This window comes from Chelmon rostratus, chromosome 1 (assembly GCF_017976325.1).
Source record: "Chelmon rostratus isolate fCheRos1 chromosome 1, fCheRos1.pri, whole genome shotgun sequence".
NCBI classification, from domain to species: Eukaryota; Metazoa; Chordata; class Actinopteri; order Chaetodontiformes; family Chaetodontidae; genus Chelmon; species Chelmon rostratus.
This window is the reverse complement of record NC_055658.1, coordinates 739,753-760,081: the sequence shown is the minus strand read 5'-3', so window position 1 is coordinate 760,081 and position 20,329 is coordinate 739,753. Positions and strand designations below refer to the sequence as shown.

The following is a 20,329-nucleotide window of genomic DNA, read 5'->3' as shown; positions in this document are numbered from 1 at the left end:
GGAGTGAAATCTCAGCTGCGCAAATACACAGAGAGCATCCAAGGTGAGTTCAGCTGCAGCATGTCTGCAGCAGAATGCAATGGAGAAGTGTACATTTTTTTGTGATTTTTTTTTCTGACATCTGATGGAATGACGGACCTGCGGTAGCGTTCCGTCTTACACACTGAATGCAGCAGTCTGTTACTAAAGGAGCTGCCAGTTTATTGAGTCTCTCTCTGTCCCTCTCAGAGCTTCTGCAGCCCCAGCAGACCACCGCCTGAAAGACTGCAGATGCAATCACAGAGTCATCGAAAGTCCTCAGTAATGTCCTACATACTCCAAAGAACCTCAGTCTTCTCAGAAGATGGAGACGACTCTGGCCCTGTCTATACGGGGCATCAGTGTTCGTGGACCAGTCCAGTTTATTGTTGAGGTGTGAAGAAGAATACAAATAGCCCACAATGCCATACTCTGTAGGAGCCATTGATGCACTGGTACTCTTTCCATTCAAAAACAATTGGCTGTTGTGAATACATAATTGATACAACCCCACTTTTTCTAAAACAATTCCCAGGAAAGAAAAGCTGTCATATATTTGGGCTAATACATCATACAGTTTTTATGCTGAGGGATGGAAAAGGCTAAATATTGTGCGGTGTTATCATGCCAGCCTCCCGTGAGAAGGCCATCATCACCCGTGGACTTGAGGCCCTCTCCTCCTTCTCCTGCATCCGCTTCAGGCCCAGCAGAAGCAGCGACCATGACTGGCTGAGCATTGAGTCCAACAATGGGTAAGAAACACTTATACTTACAACTTACAGTTAGAATGGAAGCTTTTCTCTGACTTCAGTGTTGTTCAACTCACCTCTGATCCTGTCCAGCTGCTACTCCTACGTCGGCCGTCGTGGTGGGAAGCAGGTGGTGTCTCTGGCCCGTCGGCCGTCGTGGATGCCTTTACCATAGCACCATGCAGCATGAGCTGCTCCACGCTCTGGGATTCAACCATAAACAGACCCGCTCTGACAGGGACAACCACATTAGAGTCCTGCTGCAAAATGTTCAGTCCGGTAATGCAACTGTTTATCATTCAGAATGACATATTAGAGTACACTGCACACCTGGTCATTCAAAAAGATTTGTTTTGTCTAAAACGCTATGAAGGGCTCTAAGCTAAACTCTGTGGTTATATAGCCATACAAAAATGCAGATATCAGACAATTTTGCAAAACCCAGATTACTTTTAGTCACAACTTTTAATTTACAAAGTGATTTTAAAGATTCAAGAAATTATATTTTAGGATCACATAAAAAAATTGCATTTGTCCAATACTTTGGTTTGTGACCAAATACCTGAAACTACTGGCATTCCCATCAGCCTCACGTGTACTTTGTATTCTTTGTTTTTAGCAAATGTTGACATGCTAACACGCTAAACTATAATGGTGAACATGCTCATATAATATCAGTAGGTCAACATAGTTATTGTTAGACTATTTTAGCATTTAGCTGTTTGTATGCAGCCTCATGGAGCCTCTTAGCTTTGTGTAGCAAATCTCCTTATAAAAGGTAAAAGTTTGTCTGTAGGACTACTTGTAATGTAATATTTTTACGCTGTGGTATTGTCGTGTGCTACGGACTTATCTGGGACAGGGATCCATTCTGAGACCAAAATAGTGGAAATATTATTCATGTGAAATATTGAAAATGTTCAGACTAATGTTAAAAATCTTTAGTCTTTTTAAAAGATCATGTTTCCTCTGCCCTACAGTGACTGTCGAGGTCAAAAGCTTCACAGAAAATATGAACACTCATGGGGCTATAGTGGCTCTGTGGCACCTCCTCTTGAACAAAAACAGCTGTATCATCACGGTGCCAGGGGAAACACATTGTGTTAAGGGATACAGATTTCTGCAAAATTGATCTTGCACTGAACATGCTCACAAGTTCATTGTGTGACTGCTGTGTCTGACTGTTTTTGGAATATTAAACATCTGTACCAAACCATTTCTCGAGCTGCTGGAGTCTCTGCTGTCTAGAGTAAATAAATAAATAAATGCTAATGTTATCCTTGTTGTTTTTTTAGGAATGGAACACACCTTCAGGAAGATTGCCACCCTCAACCAGGGCACTCCCTACAACTACAACTCTGTCATGCAGTACCACAGGTGAGAACAAGTGGCTTCACTTCAGCTCTGCTGGTGCAGTTCCACGAAGACATGCTAACATGCATGTTGTTTGTTGCTGTGGGTGGGTTTATATTGGCAACAGTGTTGAATGTCCCACACTGATAAGAGCAGAGGAGGTTTTGAGTGACAGATGTTTCAAACTCAAACTGTCAGTTCTCCAGCACAATGTGTGGGTAGGTTACAGTAAAAATGTTGTTGAGGACAGGATCAGGACAAAAATAGGATTTAAAAAAATACTGATGTCAAAGGTTTCCCCAAATTTCCCCAGTGCAACTCCAGTCAAATAAGAAATGACAAACAGGTGGCAAAATCAAGTCGGTGAAAAGTACATGTGTTACTGAAAGTATTGCAATGTATTATTGAAGTTAAATTCTATTTAAAAGATGTGAACACAGGTATTTTATAGGCTGATTCCACTATTTCATAGGTTAGTATATTTTGATGAATACACACATAAAAATACATGCAGACAGTATTTCCTCAGTAAGTGTTAGAAAACTACTTTGAAACTGCCCACGCTTTTGTTGAAAGTGGCAGCAAAGCTTCAAGCTACTCAGAAAGTGCAACTTAACACACTGATGCTATTTCACATGAAGTGTTAAAAGAAACATCTACTTTTAAGCCATGTAATTTAATTTAGTTGGCATATGCATTATTATTTGAAGGTATAATTACACTGCAAAACAAGTTCATTATAGTTGTTCGAGACTCCAGTCTGCAGAGGTAGTTCCATTCACTTCAGATTTAGTGGAAAACATCAGTACTGGACTTGAAAAAACATAATTTCTGAAAATAGATACACTACGGACTCCAAAATGAAGCCAAAATCATTCAAACTTCATTAATTTGTTCATTCACAACTCTTAGTAATATAATTAACTGTTTAAGAAGAGGCCAAGTGATGACTGTTCTTCTCAAAAATCCTGGTTACCACTCTGATCACACTCCAGGAAGAAAACGCACAACGCACAGGGAGGCAGGGGACACTACCACAGGGCTACACATAGACACAGAGAACCATGCACACACTCATTCACACCTACGGACAATTTAGAGTCATCAATTAACCTCAGCATGTTTTTGGACTGTGGGAGGAAGCCGGAGAACCCGGTGAAAACCCACGCTGCACAGGGAGAACATGCAAACTCCACACAGAAAGATCCCAGGCGTCCCTACTTACCCAATAACCTTAAGAAACAAGTTGAAAATACTATTCTGCAATAACTGTGTATCACAAGTCACAACAAGCTAATTAGCTAGAAGGCTAAACAACCAGATGGACTGATGGCTACTAATTTTAGTGGTACTAGCCAACTATCTTGCAAAGCAAAGTATGCCTTTATTTTTCAAAAGCAATTAAGTGGTCAGAGATAAATATGTTTCACTTCCACACATTTGAAAAGGGGTTGATGCTCTTCTAACCTCTTCAGCAACACACTCTATATCCTACATCTCCTCCAGCATTAATGCACAACAGAGTACCGTGTGCATGTGTATCTGTTCAATGCAGCTGTTACATAAAGCAGACATTTAAGAGAGGAGGGAGGTCTGAAGTTACTGACTCAGACAGAAAATCAATGGTGAAAAGGGAGAAAGTGTGTATGGAACTTAGCACTGTGCACATCTTACATTGTCTGACTCACCATGGACAATTTTAGTCCCCCAAGGAGACACTGTGACCTAGTGTGCAAAGTGGATCTCTTGCTTGAATAGGTTGTAAACTAAGATCCTCTAATTCAGTTGTCCCCAACGCTTGACAATTTTACCTGGTGTCCAGGTGAAGCAGTTTTGAGGCTTCATTGCCTCATTAGAGAGGCTTGGTGTGTGGGAATCACCTGTCGACACATATTTCAAGTAGGACTCCTGGTGTTGTCTGTTAAAAGCTTTCTTTTTCTTGGAAGTCGTTGCTCTTCTTCTGTCTCTTCACTGGGCCTTTTCCCCTTCACAAAGAAACTTTCCAAACACGTCTGTTTTTTACTCATTTTGCTATCTTTGGGTTAAATTTGAGCGCTCAAGTGACCGAGATGTAACCGACAGAATCCGGCCATTTTTCAAAATAAAAGATTTGTCAAAATAAAAGCTTGTTCAAAGAAAACGGAAATAATTGCTTGGACAAATGGTGTATTGTGTTGTTGGACTTCTTGTCCACAAGACACACAGAGAGGGAGTTTAGGACTAAAAAGACTGCAACTTTGGAAGAAACCCAATTCATCTGACCAACTCCGACCACTGGAGCCTAAAATAACGTTCGGATAAAACTTGGATGACATTTTTGCAAATAATGATTACTGTGTATTTTATTCCCCACCACTGACATTGGAAACACCTAGTATGGACAGGAGGAAAGTTTACTGCAAGAAAAAAAAAACTTCTAATGAATATAAGGGCCTTTACCCTGCTGCCCTGATGACATCAGAGCAAGTCGATGAAGGAGATAATGGTTTTGGGTGGATGGCAGTTTGGGTTGTCCTAGGGAAAAAAAACCCTGTAAATTTCAAACGCATTAAAAGCCGATTTGCTGCCTGATACTCAAAGGACAAAGGACACTGGCACTTGGAGATGTTAATGAGAAACGTGATTTCAAAAAACATCTCATTTTATTTTCATATCACATAAAAAACTGTTATCACTGTAAGCTGTTTGATGGCTTCTGATCATTCCCTCTATTGTAACAATTTATTCCTTTTGTTTCATTTCATTTTGGAGTTGGAAGAAATAATCTTAAAGGAATAGTTTGACATTCAGGAAAATATGGTCAGTAGTTTTCTGGCGGACAGTTAAAGGAGAAGGTTAATACTAGCACCTCTTAAGCTCACTAACAGGTTGTATCTTGCTTTGTTAAATCTGTTTTGTTTAAGTGTATATTTAACAAACACACAAAAGTGGTACTGATTGCACCAAAAAGCGAATAAGTGGACTAAACGCACTATTCCTTACAACTTATTTCGATTTTATCATCTATTTTCACATATCCAGTGATGAAGAAGAGCCTTTTTATATTAGAGTATTAAACAGGTCCCTGTATCACCTGCTTACCTTGAAAAGGCCAAAATAATAATTCATAGTTTGACCTCTCCCTTCTTTAACAAAAGCAGAAAACTTAAAAACAGCATCTTCCATCTAAAAATGGCACTGGTGACGTTAAATTAGTATGAATGAAAATGTCACATGTTGATACAATTTGCTTTTTAATATGATACAAAATATAATTTCCTCCATCATAGAAAAAGTGTCTATAAGTTGCTTTTGATATTGCTGACATGTCTGTAAATGTGTCCACCACCACCTACAGAAATCTCCCCTTCTGTTGGATTTATTATTTGAAAAATCAGAACATCACCGAGTTCATTTAAAACATGAAACAGCTGACTCTGAAGAGCTCCGCTCAGTCCTTTAAACACACGTTCTCTTACTCTGGTGCATGTTTCAATCAGGAAGTCCATTTATTCACCTCACCAAAGATGATTAGTTTTTGCATAATTTCATATATGTGTATAACTTTCTTGAAACTTAATTTCTTTAAATCCCAGCTTTCATTTCCACTTCCAGACTTAATCTGTTTTATCTGATCTGTAAATCTCCATCAGTATCAACGGGTTGCAAGTCTGCGTTCAACTTCATCAGCTGTCAGGTTGTACTGGCAGGCTCTCAGGGCTTTTATCAGCTCCTCTGTTCGTGCCTCAGGTCCACGATTCTTCCTCCACTCCTTCAGCAGCTCCACCGCAACCTCCTCCAGTTCTGTGGGATGCCTCTTGGAGATGGACTCTAGCTTAACTTCATTCAAACCCAGTTTGCGGCCCAGTTTACGCCAAGGCTTTCCCAGACGCTCGGAGATCACCTCTGTGGCAATGTCCAGTTTGGCTGAAGAAGGAGGAGACAGGAGGAGGATTTGAAAAAAAACCAAACATTTTCCTAATTTGAGGAAACTAAAGATGCGTCTTTATTCTTATCAAAGCATTATGGGATTATGGGACTTAAAAGCAGTTGCTGTAGGATTAGACTGTCGGGGAGCTTGAAACACCGAGCTCCTCTGTTCTTGTCTCCCTCTCCATCTGTATGCGTTCCTGTCCTACCAAGGCATGTTACTGACTTGGCTTCTTCCTCGGAGTCTTTGTGCTTTCTTGTCTTGACGGTCCGGATGGATAGTGACTGAAGCTATTACTTATTATGTACATGTGCTATCTGTTACTAATATGTACATATATCTCATACATAAATATACCACATATGTACACACTATGATATATATACTCTCTCTCCCTCCCTCTCTCTCTCTCATGAGGGAATTGTCTCTGTAGATAAAGAGTTTTGTCTGTACCTGCTCTAAATGTAAAGTGTCCTGAGAGAACTTCAGTTGTGATTTGTTACGATATAAAATATTCAATTCAAATAAAATTTAAAATTCATGTGGATTGAATTGAGGCTCAGAATGGCTCATTCAGAATGGCTCATGTGTCCTCAGTATACTTGGATGACTCAAACAAACACGTGACCTTCACCCAGGAGACTAGGGTTCGTGTCCCATGAGAAACCGAGATAAACTGCGACCATTTCACAACATTAACCTGGTAGAAAGGCTTTGTGGTAGGAAGGCTCTGTGTGTCATTGGGATGAGAACGTGTTGAACGGCCGGAGCAGTTGCTTTGGGCATCTAATATTACTGCACATGGGTTTACACTGGAGTAACAGGAAAGCCTGGTCTATCTCATACAGAAGCTAAAGGGAACCTTGTGCATCTGTAATGACAAGCCGCGGGTCGTAACAAATCATTTGTATTGTATTGTAATTTCTAAATTAAACATGGAATATAAGCCTGACTAAGGTAAGATTTTATCATATTCCTCATAGAATAGAATAGACATGTTACTTTCAGTATATTACTTTTTAGTCTATTGGTATGGTGTGTACTAAAATTTAAATACTATTGTTACTTGATGAGTTTCCAGATGAAAAAGTTCTTTTCCAGTTACCCAGCAGGTACCTGTCAATGTACTGCTGCTTGTCAGGACATGGAAGTACTTTCTAATTGGGCATGACATAAAAGTGATCACAGATCCATTTTATTCATCAAGGTCAGCTGAATAGTTTTGAGGACTTAGTCTGTAAAAACAGTTGTATAATGACTTGAGTGGCTCTGACACTATAATTATCAGTGTCAGTGTCAGCAGCCCCTGAAACACTGGGCTGCTGGCCGCTGCTGTGGCTTTACACCGCCACAAAGTTCAGACTACTGTACCTTGCTCCTCGTCGTCCGGCTGGTTGTTGGCAGACCCGGTCTGACTTTCAAAACCGTTTAATTTATCTGACAGATCGCGGCGGTGAATTTTCTGTAGTAGATCGCAAAGATACTCCTTGTTATCGGCTCCTAGCCTGCCTCTGTGCGTCAGAGCAGTAAACAGCCTTATTCCAGTGTCGATCGTTTCCAGCTCTCTTCTCCCGATCGTGTCTCCACACAGAAACTTCATCTGGTCCAGCTGTGCAGCAGTCAGCTGATCAGAAATTTCCAGTAAAACGGCGTTAAACTGGAAAGCGCTCATGTCTTGGACTGCACCTCCACTGACGCGCCGCTGTGATCCGCCTGAACCAGGAACTACTTCAGTTTTACTTTCACTTCCGTTCTTCTGTTTGCGTCTGGAGCTTTACAGTGGGCACATCCCATTTCTCAAAATTGCATCCACGTTTCCCTCACTTGCGTCTTTTCCTTGCGTCTTAGTCCCTCCCACCCGGGATTTTTTTTATTTTTATTAATGGTCTTCACGTTGACATAAAGAAAAACTAGGGAGTGAGAGGGTTACATGCGCAAATAAGGAAGCCTCAAATATATATTACATGAAATCAAAAAGTGCAGGAAAAGAAAACAGAATATACAGTATATCTTTTACAGGTCAATATAAAATCAGTTCAGAAACACGGAAAAAAAGAAAATAATTCTAGAGTCCTTGTGGCTTTCTTGTTTTCAGACTGAGTAATTGTATTAATGTATTGTTTGATTTCCCTTTCAAGACGATAAGTACATGGTATTTGGTTGGTGAATTTCCGGTTGTGAATATGAGCTTTAGCTAAAAATAAGATCAAATTAATTATGTAATATGGGTCTATTTGGGAGGGTGGAACTGAAAAGAAACCAAACAATACATTTTGATAGTCCATAGCAAAGTTTTTGTCAATATGTTGACGGATGAAGGTAGTGAGATTTGACCATAAACTCTGCAGGTGGGGACATGACCAGAAGAGGTGGTGAAGATCCTCTGGAGCCTGTTTACAGAAGCAGCAGAGTTCAATGATGTTTTTTTTTTATATCTTTGCATATATAAATTGGAAGGGTAGATTCGGTGAATGAGCTTGAGGGATACTTCTTTGGTTTATTTGTGATTAAATATTTGCGAGGGAGAGACCATATGTTTTTCCAAATCAGATTTGTGAATGTATTGTTCCAGTATGATACAGCATTGGGAGAACTGACAATGTCTTTTTGGAACAGTGCTCGTCTGGTTCGATTGTTGTTCTTTTTCACTGAAAAGCAGATTCAACCGACTTCTGTCTGCACAGGCTCCAGAGGTAGTGGGTCAGTTTCAGGCAGCGTGACACTTTTAAACAGCATAATTGCACCAGAGGGTACTGCATCAAATACTATTGCGTATTCTTTCGGAGGGATGGGAAATGTATATTTATTTAAGAATTCTGGGTATGATAACAATGTGCCATCTGGTCTGAGGAGCTGACTGACTAAAATTATGCCATGGGTGAACCAGTTTTCTATAAAAAGTGATCTGTGTTTGTATAGTATGTCCCTGTTGTTCCAAATGTAGTATCTATGGGGGGAGATGTTTATAAATCAGAGACCAAGAAAGAAGTATCTGTTTATGAAAGTTGGCTAATTTTATGGGAAGTTTGTCAATATTGTAGGAGCAGAGTAACAAAAAATTAAGCCCACCCACTTTGGAAAATATGTAGTTGGGAATGAAGTTTCAAATAAATTGTCTGTTCCTGTTGAATTTGAACGAAATCAAGAAAGTTAAATCCTCCATTTTTATGGGAATTTATTAAAGTTGATTTTCTGATACAATGGATTTTGTTTTTCCACACAAAGTTATACAGAATTTTGTCTACAGCTGCAGTGGTCTGTTTGTTTACATCTAAAGACATTGCTGTGTATGTAAGCCGAGATAAGCCCTCTGCTTTAGCTAAGAGAATTCTGCCCTGGAGGGACAGATCTCTCTGGAGCCAGGAGTTGAATTTTTTTCTGTGTTTTTTCTATGATATGGTTAAAGTTCGTCAGGCACCTGGTGCTTGTGTTTTTGTTGATGGTGATTCCCAGATAAGTGACAGACTCTTTTACAGGTATGTTGGAGATAGATGTACTATTGCAGTTTTTGAGTGGGAGCAGTTCACACTTATTGAGATTCAGGTGAAGTCCGGATGCTCTGGAAAAAAATGAAATTTGGTTAATAGCAACTAAAATTTGTGAGGCAATTTTTTCTTTTTTTTAAAAAGGAGGTGTCATCTGCCAGTTGGCTGATGATGATTTCCCTGTCTGCTATAGTTATCCCTTTGATGGGGCTTTGTTTAAAGTCGGAGAGCAACTGGGCACATATCAGAAATAAATATGGTGATACAGGACAACCCTGCCTGATTCCACAACCTAAATCAAAACGTGGAGAAGTACCTGTGTGCATTTTAATTGAGCAGTTTGCTTTCTTATACACACTATCTTATGGTTTCTACTGCTGAACAAAAGTATTTACCAAAGCCAAATCTCTGTAGAGCCTGGAACATGAATTTATGTTCAATCGTGTCAAACGCTTTGCGAAAGTCTAGAAATAACATAAAGCTGTCATCAGGGCAGTATTCAGCATAATCAATAAGATCCAGAACAAGTCTTATGTTGTTTGATATGTGTCTGCCCTTCATGAATCCTGTTTGTGTTTCATCAATAATGTCATCTAGTACTACTTTAAGTCTTTTGGCAAAGATTCCAGCTAAGATCTTATAATCATTGTTAAGGAGACAGATTGGTCTCCAGTTATCAATGCAGAGTGAGTCCTTATTAGGTTTAGGAATAAGTGTTAAAAGCCCTTGATATAAGGTCGGAGGAAGAGTCTGGTTATGGATGCTTTCGGTGAATACAGCATGGAGGAAGGGGGCAAGTTTGTCACAAAATGTTATGTAAAATTCAGATGTCAAACCGTCAGTTCCAGGAGATTTATTTAAGTTGCTGAATGGCCACTCTGACTTCTACTGTGGTTACTTGATTGTCACAGAGGTCCCTTTGGTCGAAGCTAATAGATTTGAGCTGAGAGAGATGTCCAAAAAAGTATTTTGTTGCATTTTCATCATATTGTGATTTATACAAGTTCCTATAAAACATTGAGCAGTGGTTGGATATCTTTTATGGATCATCTGTGACAGCTCCATCTATACTAAGTTTCTGAATGCAGTTCGCTCTGCCGCGTGACTTTTCTAACCTAAAAAAAAAAAAAAAAAAAAAAAAAAAAAAAAATGCTGTGTTTTGCTCCCCTTCTTCCAGCCATTGCTTTCTGGATCTCACATAAGCTCCTTCTGCTTTAACTCTGTAGATTTCATCTAGCTTGAGCTGCTGTTCAATTAGATAGATTAGATAGATAATAGTTTTATGTTCTGTGAGCGGGGTAGTCAGAATGTTAACATGGATATTATTTTCATCCAGACTGCTTGAGATTAACCAGTAGTCGATTCGTGATCTGCAGGTACAACTTCGGGCAACTTTTCATTCTCAGGTGGTTGCTCTTCTTAGCATGATTTAATTTTGGTTCATGTCATAGGGCTTGGTGCAGTCAGCTCACTGAGACTCCATCACCCTCAGTGCTGCATTGTCGCCAGGTCCCTTTCCCCAAGGCGACATAAGACAGTGGTTCTGCAAGGAGAGAAAAAACGAGGAAGGAGAATTGAGACGTCCTTTCCTCTGTAGCGTCACATGAAGCGACGTCCGTTAATGATGACGCGACACAGCTGGATCTGCCGAATAAAAGGGCCAGCAGTCGGACGGAGGAGCACGATGGCGTGAGACAACTCAGCTTACTCGGTCAGCAAACTTTTCGCGTGCAGAGCTGGAATTGAACCAACTCCTCGATGGAACGATGTAGAAGAAGAGCACGAGGACACGGAAAAATAAGACCCAGGCCTAGTAAAGTAAGCAGAAACTTGTTCTCACCTTCTTACAACGACACCGTTAAGGACATAAAAGCAAGCGCCCTGGACATGCACAGCTATGCAAAGACTCACAGCCCTGAACGGGTGCCCCTACCTGACTCTGACTCTGCGCCTATAACACCGGTGTCTAAGAAAGGGAAAATGGAGTCAAAGGACAGAGTGCAGCCTACGCTCGCCGACCTACAAGAAAATATTGTAAGAATGCTGACAGACAAAATAAATGAAAGAGCTGTTAATGAAATTCAAGATATGAAAAAAGATGTTACATCGATCCAAAAGGCCTCTTCTGAACACGAGAAGAAAATCTCTGAGCTGGAGGAGAAACTAAATGACGCTGAGCGGTACCAAAGACGATGGAACCTGAGGCTGTATGGGCTACTGGAGCAGGAAGGAGAGGACGTTAAACGGCTTGTGATGGAGATCTGCTCGGCACATTGCGTCGGGGACCCTCTCCTCCATCATCATTGACATCATCCACAGGATCGGAAGGCGGATGGAAGGCAAATCTCGACCAGTAATCATCAGGTTCGCTACAAGATCAACAAGAGACATGATATGGAAGAAGGGGAAAGGTTTAGAATACCTGTCCTCAAAGAGACTCCGATTCGGGGAAGACCTGATGGCGAGGGACAAGGAGGCCCGTGACAAGTTGTGGCCCCAGATTGAAGCAGCTCGGAAAGAGGGCAGGAAAACCTTCTTCATTGGGGTCAGAGCCATAATTGATGGCAAGGAGCTGCGGCCTGACAAGGGGACTACCTGAAAAACTAGACACTGAAGCCCCCGCTGGAAAAGTAATCCAAGGTATTATGACTGTTAATTTGTTTATGAGAAATAGATTTTGAAAATCCTACATACAGACAACAGTGTCACTGTCATTGTGTTCAATTAATGTTAGGGGTATCAGAGATGTAATGAAAAGGAAAGCTATGTTTTTGTTTTGCAAAAAGTTCAAGTCTGATTTTTATTTTCTGCAGGAGACACATGCTTTAGTGTCAGATTATAAGTTTTGGAAAAACCAGTGGGAAGAGGACATTTGGATGTCCTATGGTAGTAACAGATCGGTGGGCGTTGCCACTTTAAAAGGGAACTTTAAAGGAAAAATTCTAAAAAGTAAAACACATATTTTTGGAAGATGGGTTATTTTAGTTGTTGAATTAATGGACAATATTTTTGTGTTGGGGAATATATATGGAACAAATAATAGTGTTAAAAATAAAATGTTATTTCAAGAATATGAGGAGGATATTTCACAAATTCTGGTCTTAATTCCTCAAGCCAAATTAATTTTAGGGGGTGACAGGAACACAGTCCAAAACCCATCAATGGATTGTATACCACACCGTTCTGTACGAGCAGACAAAAATGTAGAATTTGAAAATATATGTGTTAATTTAAACTGCTTTGACATTTGGAGGCATAGGAATCCTGATAAATCATTTTTTACATGAAATACTAAAGATCTGAGTAAACAGTCCAGAATGGATTTTTGGTAAATATCTAGAGAATTAGAAAAACAAGTTATAGAGACATATATTGAACCCTCGGTGCTAACAGATCACAAACTTATTTATTTATCAGTAAGTTCAAATAATATATTACGACGTAAAAGACCTAACACAAGTTGCTGGAAATTCAATGGCACCTTACTAATGGATAAACGATTTTTAGATACCACAAAATCAGTTGTTAAAGAAAGTTGGATAACAGGTAAAACCTTAAACTCATATTGAGGACAGTGGGAGTTATTGAAATATAAAATTAGGAGATTGGCAATTCAGAGAGGTAAGGAAATAGAGATGGTATAGTGAAAGAGATAATCATGATACATGGAAAGAATCAACTGTCCCACGAAGATATAATTAGTTTAACTAAACTCCAGTTAGAACTGGATCAGTTATATGAAGAAAAGGCCAAAGGAGCTTTTATAAAATCCAGAAAGAGATGGATGGAGGAGGGAGAGAAGAACACAAAATATTTTTTTAATTTGGAAAAGAGAAATGCCGAACTCTACTCCATTCATAAACTTAACATTAATGGTCAGATTTCAGTAAATATGAAGGAAATTTCTTATTAATTAAAAAAAAAATTTTGAAGAGCTTTATGCTGAGAAGCTTCATAATTCTGATGAAAACTTTTTTTCTTCAATAAAGAATGTAGAAAAATGTATTGATGAAGACTCCAAGAAAGTATGTGATGAAAAAAGAACGGCAGCTGAGATAAAAATTTGTATATCTAAGTTGAAAGGAAATAAATCTCCGGGCATGATGGATTGACCAGTGAATTCTACAAAGAGTTCAAAGATGAAATTGCAGACTTTCTGTTATGTGTATTCGAAGAAGCTCTTGAGGCTGGTAAACTACCGCCTACTATGTCTCAAGGACTTATTACTTTAATACCAAAACCAGATAAAGATTTGTTACTGGTTGAAAATTGGAGACCTATAACTTTAATCAATAATGATGTAAAACTACTTTCGCTGATCCTTGCTCAGAGACTTAAACCTTGCCTCAACACAATTATTGATGAGTGTTTCTCTTCAAAACCTTAGACCTGTTTGGATTTGGTAACAACTTTAAATCTTCCATTCAACTGTTATATAAAGATTGTAAAAGCTCGGTTAGACTGTCTACAGGCACAACACGGAGCTTTAATATATGTAGAGGAATTAAGCAAGGAGATCCTGCTGCACCCTTTTTATTTCTGTTAGTTATGCAAACCATGTTAGTGCACATCAATCAAAGCAACATTAGACAGGAAAGAAATCAAGTGTTGCCAACTAGCAGATGACACCACAATTTTTCTAAAAAAAATGGAGAGGAGGTTAAACATGCCATTGAATGCCTGAACAAGTTTTCAGACATATCAGGGTTAACAGTAAATATTGGAAGGTGTGAATTGTTTGCTTTAAAAGAGAAGCCTAATGACTTTCTGGAAATCTGTGGGATTCCTATTAAAGATGTGGTTTCATATCTGGGTATCAAAATATGTAAAAATCAAAAGGAACGGGCTAATATGAACTTTGATCCTCTGGTAAAAAAAGTGAAAAAGAAATTAGATTTTTGGTTGTCAAGAGATCTATCTGTTATTGGATGTGTTTTACTGTCTAAAAGTGAAGGTCTTTCATGACTAGTTTAACCAGCAATGGTTATGGATGTTCCTCAAGAATTTACTGGACAGATTGACAGGAAACTGTTCGACTTTATATGGAAAAATAAACCACATTGTTTAAAAAAGAATGTATTATGCAATTCATACTCTGAAGGAGGTTTAAATGTGTTGGACTTTGGCACATCCAACACAATCTTTAAGATTAATTGGTTCAAACGATATATAAAAGAAAAAGATAAATTATGGTTTATTATCCCAGAACTGTTATTCAGGAAGGTAGGTGGGATAGAATTTTCGCTGCATTGTAAATTTGATGTGGGTAAGATTCCTGTCAATCTCTCTAATTTCCATAAACAAGCCTTAATGTTATGGTTAATGATCATTAATCTGGAACAACAAAGACATCAAATATAAAAATAAAACATTGTTTTTTGGTGGTTGGGTTGGAAACAACATTCTGTTTGTCACGCAATTATTAAATAGAAACAAACACCTGTACAGCTATACAGAATTTCTAATGAAATATAAAATTCCTGTCACTCCTAAAGAATATGCAATAGTATTTGATGCAATTCCTACTGGACTGTTAACACTTCTGCAAGGGGGAGGAGAGGAGAACACACAATATTCATCAGAGCTCTATTTAGGTGGAATACAATTAACAAGTAACAAATGTACAAATAAACATATTAGGAAATTGTACCACCAAACCTCAACCCCTCAGTCAAAATCCATCTGGAATTCAAAATTTTGAGAATATTAAATGGAAATCTGTATGGACTACAATCAGAAATTCTATGTAACAAATAAAAATCGAGTAAGTAGCCTCCAAAATATTACATTTAATTTACCCAACAAATCATGTTCTTGTAAGATTTGGAGTTGTGGAGAGAAAATGTGTGTTCTGTAACCATGAGATGGAATCTATTTGCCATTTATTTTTTTGAATGTCTCTATTGTCGAACATTTTGGTCAAAGGTAGAGCAGTTTTACAATGTACAGACTGGCCCCAACATTCGACTGAGGAAAAATTGTGTTTTATTTTTTTATGAAAATAGGACTAGCGATCATCAAAGGAGTTACATCCTGAATTTACTCATACTGTATGGCAAGTAGTATGGCTTTAATCTCACCCCCTGCATATGACTCTTCAGTCTGTGTGCCCTGCTCTGCTGTCTTTGACAGGTTTGAGCCTGTAACTCTGTCGTGGTTACAGAAGACTGTTGGTCAGTTGAAGCCCTCAGGTTCCCCGGATGATGTGGTCCCTCCCTGACTATTCAAAGAGGTTCTCCCCACTATAGGGTCCTCTGTTTTGTCACTCATCAATAGCAGTTTGTCCTCAGGTGTGGTCCCCGAAAATTTCAAACATGCAGTAGTGCAGCCTATGATTAAAAAACCAGGACTAGACACTGCTGTTCTTGCAAATTATAGGCCTATTTTCAAATTGCCTTTTCTCTCAAAAATCCTCGAGAAGATAGTTTGCAGACAACTAATGGCATTTCTGGAAGAGCACAAAATTCTTGAGGTCTTCCAATCCGGTTTTAAAACCCTGCACAGCACTGAATCAGCTCTTCTCAGAGTTTTTAATGATATCTTTTTAGCCACTGACTCTGGTGACTGTGTTATTCTTGTGCTTTTAGATTTGACTGCTGCATTTGACACAGTGGACCATGAACTTTTAATCTCTCGTTTAAAACAGTGGGTGGGTATCAGGGGCACAGCACTCGAGTGGTTCAGGTCATACCTAGCTGATCGAACTTTCTGTGTCAGCCTTAGTGACTCTGTGTCCACCTCTGCTCGTCTCACATGTGGGGTCCCACAGGGCTCAGTCTTAGGTCCCCTTCTTTTCTCTCTTTACTTGCTCCCACTGGGCTCCATACTTAGGAAGCATGGGATTTCTTTCCACTGTTACGCAGATGACAGTCAGATTTATGTCCCTCTCAAAAAGAGGGATGAACACTCTGTTGTACGACTACTCAGATGTCTCGATGACATAAAGGCCTGGATGGCTATGAACTTTTTAAATTTTAATGAAAAAAAGACAGAGGTGATGGTTTTTGGTGGCACCAGTGGGCCCCCACTTGTAAATCTTGGTTCCATGTCCCAGTATATTAAGCCCACCGTCACAAACCTTGGATTCAAAATAGACATGGATCTCAAGCTTGACCATCAGATTAGCTCTGTCGTTAAATCGAGCTTCTTCCAGTTGAGGCAGCTGGCCAAAATTAAATCAGTTCTTTCCAGGCAGCACTTTGAGACAGTAATCCACGCCTTTGTGACCACTAGGCTGGATTACTGTAACGCACTTTATGTGGGGGTTAGTGGGTCCTCCCTCGGCCGTCTTCAGATGGTGCAAAACGCTGCTGCATGTCTTTTAACTGGCACACGCAAACGTGAGCACATTTCTCCCATTTTAGCCTCACTACACTGGCTGCCAATACCTTTTAGGATACATTTTAAAATTCTTTTATTTACTTTTAAATCCCTCAATGGCCTTGCCCCGCCCTACCTCTCTGAGCTGCTGCAGCCTTATTCACCCCCCCGCTCTCTCAGGTCAGCTGATCAGCTGCTCCTGAGTGTACCAAAAACCAGGCGCAAGCTCAGAGGTGACCGTGCCTTTGCTGTAGCAGCTCCAAAACTATGGAACGATCTACCTCTCCATATCAGACAGGCCTCCTCTCTGTCTGTTTTTAAATCCCATCTAAAAACCCATCTTTTCTCCCTGGCTTTTGACACTTTGAGACATTGAATGTATCTATTACTTTATTCCATTTTTTATTCATTGTTTTATTGTTATTTATTTTATTGTGTTACTGTATTTTATTTCTTTTATTCTGTTTTTATTTATTTTTTCTGTACAGCACTTTGGTCCACCTTGGTTGTTTTTTAAAGTGCTTTATAAATAAAGTTGGATTGGATTGGATTGGAAGTATTATATTCACAAATGCTATTGGAGTCCAAAACCTCCAAAAAAAACGTTTATAAAGGAAGTAGAGTTTTATATGACCTCCTTACACAACGTAAAAGATAAAAGAGCAATGAAGACTCTGGACATTTGCAAGTCCTTTAATATGTTTCATTAATTTTCTCAGGTATGGTACCCTAAGCGTTTACGTATATATATATACATATAATGTATATATTGTATATACACTGGTGTTTGTATGTATATTGTGAATATTGTAATGTATATATGATATGGTGGACACTTATCAATAAAGAAAAAAAAAAAAGGGCCAGCAGTCACCGTTGTATGCAGACTGACACAAACGCCCCCCACCCTCCTTCCGCCGTGTAGACACATACACATACAAACACAAAATTAGATTGAAGTCACCAGCATCAAGAAAGAAGTACATAGCACTGTGATGAATGCACACGGAAATGACTCGAATTGCAACATACGTATAAGTGACTGCGGACGACGTAATTACCAGAGTCTGTGATATGTGGGGCAGCACCCATGACACGCTGAAGATATTTGTGTGAAGCACACCAGGTTAAGACAAAAACCATCCTCGTGGGTGAGCTCATATGTATATTGTCATGGTGTCACTTGCCATAGGATGCCACATACCATCAGTGGCAATGAACAGTGTTCAGCGACTGTGAGGAGCTGTGTCATGCAGTGTAATTACTGTCATGCAGCAAGTCAGCAGTTGAGCCCCAGTCAACTCAATTAGTTAATGAAGATTGTCGGGTACCAGGTCTATATAAGTGTCAAACAAAACCAGACCACATGTGGAGAACAAGCCAAATAGACAATGGAGTGACGGCATGTGCACTGGCAATTTGGCACATGCTGGAGAATGAGGAGGAGGAAGCAAGACGCAGGAGAGTGCAACCGAGGCAGCGTGCAATCCTGTGCCTACTACTGGTAAATATCACAAAAACATAGTGTAGGAGCCGTTTTGTGTCACTGGTGGATTATTTGTCTCTTGATTTGCTTGGGGTGGTTGCCACGGTGATGCACAGGGCTTGGGTCACGTGGGCACTGGGGATGATTGCCGTAGGTGATATAGGGAGCTGGTTTACCTGCATGGTGGAGGAGAGAGAAGAGTGTAGGTAGCCGCAATTTTTGTTGACCGCATTTGTTTAGTTTTATTGCTTTGTTACATATTCGCCGCCAGTACACGTTTACCATCCATTAGGTGTGTGTAATCTGAAAGCTGCTGAAGTAGCTGTGATGTTTTGATGTTTTGAAGTATTAAATGATGGAAACTTTCCTGGACTCAGCGTGCTTATGAACCAGCAGCAGTGCGTCACACAAACATACAGGACCTCATCCTCTCAAACGACTTTTAATGACAGGCAAGTCGTTACAATTTGTCAACAAAAAAGGCAACAAGAAAGCGACCGCTCACAGCGCAAAGGCATCACCGGGACACTCAGTAAGTACAGCGGTGTCAAACAAAGACAAAGCGCCACATCACATCCGTCATGGAGGACAGGTTAGCTCACCTGTGCATGTATGTGGGTGGAGAAGGAATCTGGATTGCATCAATGTCGAAGTGTCTCCGTTTGTAACAGTTGAATAAGGGATGCTGGTCAGATAAGCGATGTCTGTGCATATGTTTGCTCCGTGCGCTGAATGACGCCTGTGCTTTGTTGCTTGTGTATGCGAAAGTTTATGACGTTACAAGGAGGAACGCTGATGATGCCTCGTTGAACTTAATTGTTCTGATTGATTGCGCATTGTGGATGGATTCAAATGTCACAGTTCGCTGCGGGAGTGACAGGATGATGGAGTCAACAACTGAAATCGAAGAAAAGCTAAAACAAGGTCTCTACAACAAAAAAAATAAGCAAGGCAAGTCTGACATTTGGAAAAGCTTCTCAATTGTTTGTGACAAAGATGGAAATGAACTGGACTTTGTTAGCTGTGACAAAGGTGCAAAAATACTAGTCTACAATGGACGCAAATCCGGCACCTCTGGGTTGAGGCAACACACATGCTCTGTTCCCCCTGGTCAAAGTAAGTTGCTTTTCAAGGATAAACAACTTCTCCCTACACGCCTAAAACAAGAAACTACTGAGAAATGTGTGGAAGTGTGCTGCCTAGACATACGTCCATATGACTTCGTAGTCAGGAAAGGCTTTGTTGACATAGTGCAGCACTTTGTGAATGTTGCTGCTGAATATGGCAAATTTGATGTCAATTTGAAGACTTTTTACCTCATCCAACCACTGTGTCCAGACATGTAGAGGGGCGAGCACAAGCACTGCAGGCATCACTGGCAGTGGAGATAAAGCCCATCATCGATACATATGGATGTGCCATCACAACAGATAAATGGACGGAGGATTACCATAAAACTTCATTCATCTCCAACACCATCCATTATACAGACAACGACTTCAAGCTCATTTCCTGGGTGTTATTCGCGGCTCACTTCGAGAGTGGTGTATCGAAAACGGGATAATATCAGGAGCCTGCTGTTCCAGAAACTCTGTGAATTTGGAATTGATGCCTCACTTCTATCTGGCCATGTTGTGTTTGTCACTGACCGTTGAGCCAACATCCAGTGTGCCCTCAGAGCAGGCCTTTAGTGTCTGTGGGCGCATCTTGGAAGAGAGACGCACGGGATTGGGACCGCAGTCGGTCAGCAACATTCTCTTCCTCCACAGCAACATTACGGCCAAGTGATTCATATGTTAATTAATTCGTTTCATTTGTTAAGTTTGTTTATTTTATGTTATTTATTTGAGATAGTCACAGTCTCTTGTTTTTTGTGAATTAGGCGTGATGATGTGTTATTGATGGCTGCCTACGTTTGAATGTTTTCATTATTATTTTTTCGAAAACAGAATGTCACATAATGATGGCTAATATTTTATAACTGCTGTTCTTCATGTTTGCATTTTTT

At 39.8% G+C, this 20,329-nt stretch overlaps 1 protein-coding gene and 1 pseudogene across 1 annotated transcript; one reads left to right on the top strand and one right to left on the bottom strand.

Annotated features, from left to right (window-relative positions):
• Nucleotides 1-642: 642 nt before the first annotated feature.
• LOC121608019 lies at nucleotides 643-2,148 on the top strand (annotated as a pseudogene).
• Nucleotides 2,149-5,334: 3,186 nt separating this feature from the next.
• Nucleotides 5,335-7,748, bottom strand: fadd (Fas (tnfrsf6)-associated via death domain). Its single transcript, XM_041938824.1, has 2 exons — nucleotides 7,402-7,748; nucleotides 5,335-6,026 (listed from the first exon to the last, which is right to left on the bottom strand). Exons 1-2 carry the CDS (start codon nucleotides 7,700-7,702, stop codon nucleotides 5,755-5,757), a joined length of 573 nt encoding a protein of 190 aa, XP_041794758.1. The 5' UTR covers nucleotides 7,703-7,748; the 3' UTR covers nucleotides 5,335-5,754.
• Nucleotides 7,749-20,329: the final 12,581 nt, after the last annotated feature.